This window comes from Stylophora pistillata, chromosome 8 (assembly GCF_964205215.1).
Source record: "Stylophora pistillata chromosome 8, jaStyPist1.2, whole genome shotgun sequence".
In the NCBI taxonomy this organism is placed as follows: Eukaryota; Metazoa; Cnidaria; class Anthozoa; order Scleractinia; family Pocilloporidae; genus Stylophora; species Stylophora pistillata.
The window spans coordinates 21370243-21383773 of NC_142526.1; the positions used below are offsets into that span (position 1 = coordinate 21370243).

General features: G+C 37.8%; 1 protein-coding gene across 1 annotated transcript in view; it reads left to right on the forward strand.

Annotated features, from left to right (window-relative positions):
• The first annotated feature begins 319 nt into the window (after positions 1-319).
• The window catches only part of LOC111332189 (eukaryotic translation initiation factor 4 gamma 1), a 28572-nt gene continuing 15360 nt past the window's right edge, over positions 320-13531 (forward strand). The window contains exons 1-9 of the mRNA XM_088729709.1: positions 320-634; positions 796-827; positions 977-1017; positions 3938-4201; positions 5764-7066; positions 9833-9948; positions 12181-12283; positions 12753-12939; positions 13403-13466. Of these exons, the coding sequence (XP_088585835.1) occupies positions 570-634; positions 796-827; positions 977-1017; positions 3938-4201; positions 5764-7066; positions 9833-9948; positions 12181-12283; positions 12753-12939; positions 13403-13466 (2175 nt within the window). The 5' untranslated portion in view covers positions 320-569. The remainder of the gene's footprint in view (positions 635-795; positions 828-976; positions 1018-3937; positions 4202-5763; positions 7067-9832; positions 9949-12180; positions 12284-12752; positions 12940-13402; positions 13467-13531) is intronic.

Here is a 13531-nt window from a genome sequence, read left to right on the forward strand (position 1 = left end):
CTGTTGTTATGTTAAAATATGGCTGTGTGCTCGTTTCCTCTCTTGTTTGAATAGACTTGCCTTCAAATTATTGGGGACCAAAAATTTAATTGAACACCAAGAGCGATAATCCTTTTAGCAGTTCTGTGAAAAGTTTAGATGGATTTTTTATTTTTTTACTTCAAGGGCAAAATCTGAAAAATTACGAGGGAAAAGGGAATGAAATTACTACTGGGCTACAGTGACTGTAGTTGAGAGAGACGTTTTCGCGGGAAAATTTTGAAAATTTCTCCATGTGCAAATCACGTGTCATATTCCGCTAACATGACGTCACCACACCGGATTTCTCTACGGCTCCCCGGCCGAAGAGCAGCCATGTTGGATTGAAATAGTTTTCATCCTTTCGAATCTGTGTGCTTAAAACATCATCAAGAACCCAGAAGATAAGAAGAACACCGACAACAATCCAAGAATACACTGTTACTATTAGTTTTGTGTTTGTGAACTTATTTCAAAGTCATAGTCCAAAGCAAAAGAAGACCTTCGTGAGAAGCTTGACTTGTCGCTAGCGTAATAACGCTTACGCCACCATGCAGAAGGGGAAAGCTGCGGCTTCCCCGCCAGCTATGGTTCTTTCTAGAGGACCACCACAACAGTATCCTTGTTATTTTATCTTTAGGGTGAATGTGATGCTTGTGAATACTTACGAGAGTAATCCAGATTTGATCTCTGTTCCTCGTAGTGTAAGCCTTTGTGATGTCGTGTCAAATTTTCCGAACCAAATTTTTGTCGTTATCCTTTATTCCTCGATCACAGAAATGTACGTGGGCCACCTTCGTCACAGCCAAGTAAGTCGTGATTCTTTGGGATTTCTAAGTGCGATCTGTAGGTCGTTGATAGGGATAAATAGGACCGGGTAAATTTGCTGACGTTTGTACGAAAGATCTAGGATTTCAGTGAAGTTCAACGCAATTGATATTTTTATTCATTCATCTAGGACCTGAGGATTTCAATCAAAGACAACAACAGACTTTCCCGGTAAATAATTTTTACTTTCTGTAACTCGTGCCATATTTTCGTCGACGATCCCACCGATGCTGGTGTTGTGTTGTCTCGTGGAATTTTGTGACTTCTTTCTAGCACAACCGTTCTTCCCTAGAGGCTATGAATGAATTTCTGTGTACAGATGTTTTGTTCCGTTTCTAAGGGACTGTGTACTTTGTTAAAAACTGCTTAGTCACCCAAGATCTAGACTTTTATAGTGTTTGGTCTTAGGACTGCCCTGGTTGATTATTATTTTAGGAAACAATCTTTTTTATTTTACTTCCGTCAAGACGTACGAATTTTGAATCGAAATATCATCGACTATGTTTGTAGACAACTTACGGAAGGAGGGGAAAAAATTCCCAGTCGGGGATTTCAAAGAAGTGAATATATTTGTAATCCTTTAGTTTTGTTCTATCTTGTGTAATCTTTTAGATTCGTTGAAGTATTTTATAATCGAAATGGTTCGCGCTCGTGGCGCAGTTAGACTAAAATTTCACTGGGCTCCAGACGTTCTTAATTTTGGAACAAACATTGTTATCACTTTCATCCGATCCTGTTGACAAACATAGTCCCTTCTTCACGTTTTACCACCGTTTTGTTTCGTTCAGAAATCTTCCGATTTCGTTCACGTGTTATTTGACTGAACTAGGATTTTGTCGATCGGTAGCTTGGCTGGTTCGAGACGGGGGTGGGGCGAGAAACCGGTGGTAGAATAGATCAAACACGAGTAGGATTTCTGTTCAGGAAGGGAAGTACCTGCCTGAAACTGAAACTTAAACACATTTTGAAATCCCCATCGTTGACAAACTGTTAAAAATAGTTCGACTTTAAACTTGTAGTATTATTCTCAGCTGTTACTGCTTGTTTTGCATGAAGAAATTGTGAAAGGACTGAACAAAGGCGAAAATGATTTAGCATATAACCTCAAACAAAAGGTAGCTTGATGTTGATTGCTCGACAGAGTCTAATAGTTGATAGCATTTTGTTGTGCAATGTTTTATAAGGAGGAGAAATATTATTCAGGGTCACTCTTTGAGTTCCTCTCCACTGCATCTCTCTATATGGTTGGAAAGATTTACAATTTTGCCAATTGCTTGTGTGTTCACCTCAAATTGCCTGTTCTAATTATGATTCTAGATGAGATGTATTGGCCAGTGAATGTTTTTCCTTTAGTCTCAACACTTTCTTTGCATTATATTGAGAAGGCAATATTTTATTTTTCTGAGTTTGGAAATGAGTGTGAATGCTTACATTTGAAGGGTATCCTTTTTATTTTGGAAAAGCTTAGTGACAAAACTGTTATCTCATGAAACACGTCTCTCTTAGGCAATGTACTTCCTTGACCTAATGATTTGAAGTTTAGACTCAGCTTTGTTGAGTCCTCTCATAGTTGAGTTTCAATTTCAGAAGTAAATGTGACAAAACAGTCATAAATCAGTTCTTGACCTATTGTCATATCAACATAGCAAATTGTAGCTGTTACGGTATCGATCAAGATGGGCAATATTAGTATTTCTTTCAAACAGTTATCTAAAGCTTTTTTTGCTTGTGAATTGTTGGTTCTTTTATATTGCTCTCTGTTACAGCTATTGTCTTGTTTTTGTATGACAATGCTTTGATTTGTGTTGTGCTTATTGCTAGAGCAATCAGTGCCTGTCTGTATTAGCCTTTTTTCATCAATAAGCTTAGATTTAGAAAACTTTTGTATGTACAGGTAGGTTACAAAGATTGTCAACTACACAGATTGTCAACTACACAGATTGTCAATGCAAGCTGTGACTTGCATGTACGAGGCTGAAACTTATTGTAGCTAGCCTGAAATCTTCCATGAGGTTAATCTAATAGTTAAGTGTAAAAGATAATTGGTTTAAATTCAAGAAGTCAGTTTGGATTTTGATTAAAAATATTTCTACATTTGGGCTTTGTATTTATCTCATAGTTCATGTGTGTTAGTTGGTATTGATTTTGGATAAAAGAGCCTGTCTCTATAATGAAAGGTGTCTTTTCCACATAGGGATGGTGATAAATGTTCCTTTTAGTTTTTAATTTTAACTACTGCTTGTAATCTTTTTATGATTTTGTCTTTTTTTGTGGGCGAGTGGTGCGATAGAAAGGGTGAATTGCTGAACTATAAACAGTTGTATGTTGTATTTCAGTTTTCCTTTTGGCTTATAGTTATATCCTCAGTGTCAAGTCATTATCATACATTACCATTTTATCCACAAAACAAGGATGAAATTGACCATCAAAATAAACTTAGACAACTGTGAGTGAAGAAGTGGAATGAAAAATGTCTTTGTACTTTTTCTGGCAAGTTAAGAGAGGCTACCTTGTACAGGTCTTTCTCTATGACATTGCATATATGGAAATGATCAACAGGGAACAAAATTTATTGGAAATTAAGTTAGAGTTTTGGGCAAAGGGAATCTCTTGTTTATTTATTTTTTTCTCTGTCCTTATGATTGGGGAAAAGAAATGCAAATTCACTGCTGTTGTTCCCTATTCCCTGTGAAATTTTACAGGAAGGGTGGATATTACTGTAACCATGGCCTGGGCTCAAAGGCCAAGTATTACTAGGGGGTGCTTGTTTGATTTTGCACCTAAAATTAAATCCTTAGAACTTGTCTAGTATAAGATGTATGAGGATGGATGGATCTTGAGAAGCCAAGGGGAGGCTATTAGCATGAGGTTTGACCCAAACTGCAGTTTGACAGAAGCAGTGGGCCTTAGTGTTTTTCTAAAAGAGAGGTGATTTAATTAAATAAATGTATTTCCACTATCAGCTTTCAGTCCTTATGGTGCTGTCCACAAAAATAAATGTCAATTTGAAAAGTTTGACCCCATCTGCTGTTTTGTGCAGGTCTTCATTATTATATTAAATTTCTTTTGTCAATTTCTTTTTCAAATGCAGATAACTGGGCAAATGCCGCAGAATGTTGTCATGGGACCAATACCCAACCAAATGCCAGGACCACCAGGCCAGCAGTCTCGCATGCAAAATCAGCCATTCTATGCAAGGCATGTGAGAGTGCCTAGACACCAAACAACAAACAACCCCCCTATGTATTCATCACCCCCTACAGCCCCATTTGTACAATTTGTTGGTGGTGCACAAGGAGGTCCCCCACCCTTTATGCCACCGGGACAAGGTCCCGCACAATTTATGTCTTCCCATGTAAGTTTAGACAGCTTTGATTTGATGTTTTTGGTGTCCACTATATTGGCATTGTTCAGCATGAAATTAGATTAGTAGTTATATTAGAGTGTGGCTAGGGCTGATGATGATTGGCGATTTCACTATTTCCCAACCCTCCCAGATTTGCCAATATTGGGAGATTGTCAGATGTTTGTCTTTATGGCAGGGCTCGAAATTGCGACTGACACGGTCGTCAATGCGACTAAAACTTTTAACTTGGCGACTAAAAGTTTGAGTTTAGTCGCCACTTTGGTGACTAAACTAACTTCCTCTGATAAATAAAAGATTGTAGATGAGAAAAATTTCTTAAGTCTCGTTTCTGCTTTTCTGCCGAAGGAAATGCAAATTAAGTCCATTTACCTTTAAGCTAAAACTTGAAATGGCTTTCAAATTGTGTCTTCCGAGACGACATATTACAGTGGCTTCTTCATGGTGATCGTGGGTGCAATATTTTGTTGAAAAGCTTCTGAATTTAAAATGAATATGTTGAGAACGGGAGGTCTGGTACTTAAATGCCTGTCTGCCATGTTTGATAAATGTTTGATGCCTTCGTATCGTACGATTTCTTGCATGCGATGTGACATATTTTCCTTGCTAAAGTAGCCCTGAAATGTTCTTATTACTTTTTTCGCTTACTGCTTAAGGTAAGATTGTCATGCAAAAGTCTTTCAGAGTTTCTTCTTTTGTGTTTTCATGTTTTAAGTCATTCAAGATCGAGTATTTTGGTCTACCCCACAATCGCAGCCACAATCCACCAGAAGCCGAACAACAATGCCAATTGAATAAGGCTGTAATCTGATTTCTGTTCTTTTACTATCTGGCGACTGCATTTTTGCACTTGGCGACCATTTTTTCTCTGATAGTCGCCAAAAGGCGACTTGGAATTTTTTTAATTTCGAGCCCTGCTTTATGACAGATACTAATATGAGTTTGTTTGTGACTCAGAGGTTCTGGTGCCAGGCAGTTAGAATAAGTAAATTGAACGTGTTTAAAATTTGTGACAACCATGGGTTTAAGTAGCAAATAGATTCCTCTATGGTGATCTGATCTCCAACTAGTTCCTGTTTTGCAGTCAAATATCCTACCAATTGACACATAGAATGTGCAGGTTCACATGTCACAAGTATATTGTGTTGGTGGTTCTCATTGTTATGCAATCAAAATCTTAAATTGAAACTGTGGAATTCCTGATGCCAAGAGAGCAAGCTATCACAGAATTTTGAGAAATAAATAATTTGCCCAAGTTTCAGGTCTGTAGGGTTTTCCACTGATGACTTATTTGCCAAGATTTCTGACATAAATTTATAGAGCTCAGTATAGGAAAGCCATGTTGGTGCCCATCCAAGAGGCACCAGCATGGCAGCACAGTAATGTAAACGTCTTTTGTCTTGTTTTGCCTCTAAAGTGATAAGTTAACCTCTGTGAACTTGGGAACATTCACTTCGCCTTTTGCTTTTGCTATTTACAGTGAATAGCTACACAAGTGATGGCTTTATTTCTGCTTGTAGAATATTTGTACATTGCTGTCTTTTTCTTTACAGCTTGATTATGGGCAAATTCCTGGTCCACCTCCTATGCAGTACAGACATCCGCAACCCATGCCGGGACCATTTACTACTGTATCAGGCCCTTCCCAGGGTCCTGCCCCTTTTGTTTATACTCCTCAACAAACAGGTTATCCAGTGGGACAGCCACAAGGTCCTATGTATATTCTTAGGGCCCCAGCTCCAATTAGTCCAATGCAGCAGTATAATCCTAATCAAAATTTTGAGTCACGTACACGGGAGAAGAAAATAATTCAAATAAAGGATCCAAATAGTAACAAAGATGTGACACAGGAGATTCTTAATCGTCACACATCAGGAACTGTATCAGGAAGTGCATCTGGAAGTACTGGGGGTACACCAACTAACACCCCAGACTTGTCAGGACAGTCTAGTAGTTCAAACACACCTCCGCTAACATCCCAGCAACAAGATCTACGAGCACAGTTTGCAGCGCAGGTAGCTGCAACTTTAAACAGTGACACTGATAAAAACAAAAAACCTGGAGACGTAATTATACAGAAACCATCGGTGAATAGTAAGTCAACAATAGATGCTGCCAAATTAAAGGATGTAGCCGATACATCAAAAGATGATTTGTCAAAGCAAACAGAAATTAGTGCAAACATAACTGCTGCAACAGAAGCAAAATTGGCAGAACAGCCAGTAGAAAAGAACTTAGTAACACAGTTAAAAGAGGAGGAATCCAAATCAAGGCAACACAAAGAAGCTGCTCAGGGCTCTAAACTTGGTGAAGGAATTTCAGTAGACACTCCATTAGTCAGTTCAGTCAATGCAATAACAGCCACAAAAGGGATAATCTCCAATGTTAGAGTAGAAATTTATACACCAGAGGATTTGCGCAACAAAGAAATTCAACAGAGCAATGCATCAACTAGTGAAGTTAAACCTGCTGTTGAACCTGAAGAGGAAGTTGTGAAAAAGCCTGAAGTGGCTACAGAAGAGGAGGGAAAGGCATTGAATGGACCAGTTGTACATTCTAGTGAAGAAGTGGAAGAAACGGAAGAAACGGAAGAGATCATCACTGTAGACACTAATGTTGAGGTTGAAGTTCCACCAGTGGAGAATGTCATAGAACCTGCAGTGGACAGCAACGCTGCTGATCAGGACAGTCAGCCAGCTCCTAAAGCTGAGCCAACCCTGGAGGATTCTGCAGAAGAAGTTATGCCAATAGCTCAAGAATCAGAGGGTATGGAAGTAGAGGAAAGGGCGAATGGGCACGAGGCTGAAGCTAAAACAGCAAGTGTTGCAAAGAACTCTGCTGATGTGCAAGGAGCAGGTTTGTAGCCTTTGTTTTCAGGATTTTAAAAGTCTAGTCTGGTTCAATTGTTTGTGATTGTGTTTAGTAAAAATCTTGTTTTGTTTAAGATACAAGAAATTTTGATTAAATAACACTTTGTCAAAGGGGAGATTTCAAAAAGAGGCTTAAAAAAGTTCAAGGTAACGCTCCCACCATGTAAAAGGTTTTTGCATATGAGGTACTCTGATAAATATACTATTTGAGGGGGATAAGCCCTTAGCAATATTTCATTCAGTCAGTATTACTCTGCCTTCCTCTAAAAACCTTGTTGATCCCTAATTTGAATATTCAGCTTCTGAAAATAGCAAAGTCAATGAACTGTACTGTGGATTAAATAAAACCTTAACTTAAAGAAAAAAACAGTGCTACAGTAGCTGGTTTCTTAAAAGCTGATGGAATGATAGAAAAAGGAAATTCCTTTGAAGAAGAAGGTAAAAGAAAGAGGGAAAAAAATGAAAAAGAAAAAAGATAAAAAAGTTGCTACAGTTAGGAATTGATCTGAGAGGTCATTTGAGAGGAAAAGCACCATCAATTGCACCAAGTTTGCTGAACATATTAACTAATGAGAATGTGTTATCGATGAGTAGACAATATGACAAGAACTTTACTTTTCAACCAAAAGTTTTCAAATACAAAGGCAGATGCACTAGGTTTCAAGATCTCAGCCCTTTGTAATTCATTTTTCTGAGTTTAATGGATCACAGCCACTTTGTTTGGTTTCCCTGCAGCTGAATTGATATAATGATGAAACTATTTTAAACCCTTTTTAATAGTATATTGTGATCATATCAAATACCAAACAGTGTTAATTGTCTTTCATCCAGTTATTTCTTTGAACTATGGAGTTTTTTTTTTTCTGACCTAGCTGTTTAATTGCGAGCTAATGCATGAAGAACTGTCAAATGGGGTTACAGCTTATATTGAGAGATTATGTCAGTAAAAGGCTTAACTTGAAATTGACCCACCCCTCGAGAATTTAATCTTTTGCATTCCTTTCATATGAGAAAGGAGTATTGAATGGTTTTGGTTTTGCTCACTCACAAAGCTTTGGAAAGAGTCCTGGGTGTAGTGCTGGATTTGGGATTGCATGCAGTTTTAAGAGTTAAATATTAATTTTTTAATTGTCTTGAAGAACTTAGTTTCTCGTTAGTTAATTAATGCAAGAATTTGTTACTAATATGTTGACCCCATGAGGTCATATTCTATTTGTGGATGACACATGGTTGAATGCCAAGTATTTGGTATCCAAAATTGGGCAATACACTTTGAGCAATCAATTTTCTCACTCAGACTGACTGATTTTATACTGCTGAACTTAAGGATTGCTTCACTGGCTTGGCAAGTCTTGCATTCCTTTGTTTGAATTGATGGATTTGTCAATGTATATTCGTTTTACAAAGAGGCAAATATTTCACAATAGACACATCATTTCCATATGAAGTCATGCAACTATCAAATGGCATATCTGCTCATGAATGTTGACATCTTTTATCACAGAAAGTGAAACCATATAGAAGAATTTCCTCAACTAAAATGTGCTGTGCCTTTTAAGACTTCCAACTTAAACTTATCATCAAAATAATTTTAGGGAAAGGTAAGGCAAATAGAGACTGAATTGCTTATGTAATTTTTGGTGATGAGTTACAGCTTCATGCTGCCTCAAATATATTACATGTGGTCATAATTCAAGGAGTCTTTCACTGATAATGCAAAAATTTAGCTTATGAAAGTGGTGAAGCCCAAAAAATTACAAAAAGATTAGTTTTTTGACTTACATTCCAGTGTTGTGAAATGACTGTACTCAAACTGAGGTCCCTTTTTCAAAGTTATGTCACTTCCTGTCTTATAATTGTTTTGTCTTGATTTTTACTTGTTCAAATTACAGATAATCAAGTTTTTCTTCGTTGACCAATTCTTTTGGTCAATCAGAACAACTATGCTTGTATTTGTAGTTGATTTCTAGAACAATTTTGCCTTTTTTGTTAGTCTTACCATCGTGTACTTTAACAGGAGTAAAAAATCAAATGACAAATTACATGGACGTTGTAGTTTTCTTACTTTACATATTTATTGCTATTTCCCAGAGAGCAATCATGTAAGCTTTCATGGAGATAGATATTTTTAAATGCACCTTACCTTAAACAACAATGAATTTTTTTTAAATATCCATGCACAAGCCATCATTCAATGACATGTCAACAGTATTTGTATATTCCCACCATGTATTTTCAAGAGGCTTTTTGACAAATTTTTAGTCTGATGTAAGTACTGTACTATAGGTATACTTTGAACAAATAATTGGAATTGAAGACTTTCACCATATGTTAATCCTACATAGCAGTTTGAATGTTCAAGACATCTTAAGGCTTCTATATGCTAACAAGAACACAGAAAATGTGGCTGAAAAGTTCACTCAATGTCTAAAATATTTAAAATGAATTTTCAAGGCAAAAGTTATCACTTAGATCAAACCATAATTTGGTCACTTGATACAGATACCAATACCACAGTAAGCAGTGTTCGTATAAAGCTTCTTGGAAAGACCTTGACTGTATGTTAATGAAGTAACTTGATTGAATTCATTATGTGAAAATGAGCCAGGTTATATTCAGTCTTGTGCTTAGTCAATTTTAGCTCCATTGAACGATGTAGAAGAAATTTGGGCAATCCATACAGATTGCCCAGTCCAGTAATTTTATGCTAGAGACAAGTTTTATATTGCGTCCTTCTGTGATCTTGCCGCAGTGAAAGACATGAAAAAGAAAAAACAGAACAAGCGTCTGAAGGACATGGAGAAACGCTTCTCAGCAAAGGAAGTGGATCTCATGGATGCTTATACAGAGAAGCCTGTTAAGGAGGAGGTAAATACAGAATAATTCATTTGAATCAGAAACTGTTAACTTGTATTCTTCTTAAAGGAGGTGGGTAAATGTCTATCTAGTGTATTTAATAAGGCAGGTTTTAAATTGAAAAAAATTGTCAATTGCAATTTGCGAGTAATTCCTAAAATTTAGGAGCAAGTTCAAAAATTTTAGTTGCAAAAGTAACCTACTTCTACCAGAACCCGAAATTAGAAACACAGATTTCCTAGAAATTTCAGAAGTGTTACATGATGTACCGTAATTTCCAGCTGTTTACTCGCATGGCTGATTACCTGCACCGGCTGATTACCCGCACCGGATGATTATCGCATGCAGCGAAAAAAAAAGTCGACAGATTACCAGCACTGATGGATAACCTGCACCTTAAAAACAAAGGAAATTTGTACAAATGTGCTCTAGAACTCACAACGTTGCATACCTGACAGAATGTGAATTCGTGGCCACATTTTGTGTGAATGATCGTTCGGCGCCATGTTGATTTCTCAAAAAAATTGATATCTCTGATTGTACTGGGCCTAACAAGTCCCTCAAAATGGGAAAATTCTCTTCAGCTGAAGCTAGTGTTAACTGGAAATTTGTTACTGATGCGCTGGTTATCCTCGGTCTATTTTTGTCACCATCAAGGTTTTGTTTACACGCGTGCCAGTAGTAATTTGTTCATCGCGCAACTAATTGTGCGTGAAATAAACTCGAGTCAGCATCATGTTTTAGTGCCGCTTTGTGGCACTATTAAATACAATAAAATTCATCTGAGAGGTGGAAACGTAGGTAGGTGAGAATTTTCTGAAATTCAACTGCCAGTAGATTTCAAAATTGTCACATAACTCGCACCTCCCTATTACCCACAGTGGCGTGTGTTTAAGGCAAAATCAACAGATTACCTGCGGGTAAATGGCTGGAAATTAAGGTAGTTTCTGAAAAGTGCACCTGCAATACGTTTCTCAGCAAGAAATCAAAGATAAAAGTCGCACAACATTTAACTGAAACTTCGCAGGATTTTTTCAGATAAAACTACAGCAACCAGAAACAAGTAAGACACAAGGCTGTTAAATATAATTTATTTATAAGCAAGGCTGTAAAATGGTCGTAAAATCGATCGCTACCAACAGAGAAATTTTAGTTGCAAAAGTGAAATCTTTATTTCCAAATGCGCCTGATAAAGGTACAATTTTAAGTCCTGTAAGGATGGGGTGATACTGCCTTTTCAAATTAATGTAGTAGTAAGTGAGATACAGACTCGTATCTTTCACATGGATAACTCTATTGATACTGCGATTTCATTGTGCTGGTGGGCATGTCATGTGATCTTTTTCACCAAATGCAACAACACAGACAAGCAAGTTATAGATTGCAACTTATAAACATGATGTCCTGCCAATTGAGATTTGTGAGAATCAACATCAGAAATTCAGCATCAGGTAACAAACAGCTCATTTCAAATTCTGGGTCCCCTTGGGTGAAGACCGGAAGAATTGTAAGCTCCAGAGGAAAAAGGCATGGCTACACAGGTCACGTGCAGTAGCAAAAGTATCAAATTCAATACTTCTGGTTTGTACCAACATTTTAAAACCAGATTTTGCTTTAAAATATGTGGAACTAAGGGTACCATTACTGGATTAATGCAAGTATCATTTCTGAGAATTTACAAATTTTCTTATTTGTGATGGGAATATGATTATAACACAACTATGGATTCTGCTTGTGATGAGGATCACGGATCTTAACCGCCTCCCGGTTAGCTCAATGGATAGAGCGCTGGACTGTTGTGCGGGAGGTCGAGGGTTCGAGCCCCGGCCGGACCAACACTCAGGGTCTTAAAATAATTGAGAAGAATTTGCTACCTTTCTATAACATCAAGAAATGGTTAGATATTCTAGTCTTCTCGGATAGGGACGAATAAATGGAGGTCCCGTCTCCTGCAGGGTTGGGGTAGGAGACGTTAATTTCCCACACACGAGATTACTGTGTGATGGATGTCCTCCCCTGGGGTGGGATGGGTGGGATATAGGGCGCACTTAATTTGGAGCCTCGCTCTGTTGTGCGACCCTCACCACACTCTGGTGAAAGTGATTAAATAAATAAATTAACTTGTGTGAGGCAGCTAATGAGTTACTGACTCTTCTGACATAACCACTGGTGGTGAAGTGTTTCCTTGCATCATGATACCTTACGTTTTGTATCAACCTCGAGTATGTTGAACTTAATTTGAAGGTTCCTGAAGACGCTGAGGAGCCAGAGGCAGAAGAATCCAAAGAAGAGGAAGAAGCAGCTGAAGAAGTTCCATCAGAGGAGGAAACATGGGAGGACAAAGAAGGTATATGACAAGCCCCGGTTTTCCTCTTTCCATTGTGAGATTCTTCCCAAAGCCAGTAGTGTTTGCTCTACATATATATATATATATATCTTACTAGACATTTTGTCTTGTTGTATCGCTGATTATTTTATGACTTGTGCTGTATTTTGACAAGCCTGTTATCCAAGTTGCCAAATTGATATTTCAGTGTGGGCAAATTTGGAGGATATTTTGCAGATATTTCTATCGTGATGTTTGTACTCGCCTCGCATGTTATTTGTTTTCTGTGAAGCACAGTTGGATTATAAAGCCACTTGTTCATCTGAACTGAATTGAAGTTGAGCTTATTTTTCCTGACCAATTGTCTCAGCAAAGGGTAACAACTTTAGATATTTGTGAATTCTGTTTCATTGCAGGTAAAAAAAGGTGCATCTCTGGTCTGGTTTGATTTGTTCAGGGGTTTAAATGTATGTCACTTCCATTTTAACAGAATCATCATTTCCAGACCTTGATGGAGAGCCTGAACGACAAGATGGGGGAAAGCTCACATACGAAAGAGATTTCTTGTTGAAGTTTCAGACCAATCCAATGTGTATGTTGAAACCAGAGGGTCTGCCTGATTTAGAAGTTGTTCTTGGCCAACCACGAACCCCCTCCAAATCAGGTTACCCGAACAGGTAAAACAAGCCAGATGATGCTGTTGTCTCTCTGGAAACATTCTTCATAGGTTGATGACTGTGTTGGTTCTCTGAGAAGATCTGGTATATTGCTGCTTTGAATTAGCTAGCCTTTACTGATTGGCTTTCCATTCTTGCTCAGTAATCTTCCTATTTTCATATGCACTTTAGCCTAAGGTGACTGTGATCTTCATTGGTTCCCCCTTACAGATACTAACTAATGAGATAAAACCATGGACCTGACTCTACTCTGCTGTCATGGATTGCAGTACTTCTGCATGTATTAGGGAATTTTCTTTGGTAAAGGCACTGGTGTTGAGGGAATGATTTTGTCCATTCTAAAAGAAGGAGCTATTGTAACAGTTTTCTCAAATGACCGATACATAAGTAAATTTGTCAAGAATAACAATGTGGCAAGTGGCATTTCTCATTTCAAGTTGTGTTTTTATGCTTTGTGTTCCAGGATGCAACCTAAAGATGGTGGTGAAAATATGTTTCTACCTGCCTACCTCAGGCAAAATTCAAGAGTAAGTCCCTCAGTGTAGTTTTGCTTTTACTGTTCTTTTTGAAGTACATGGGACAAGAGACATTG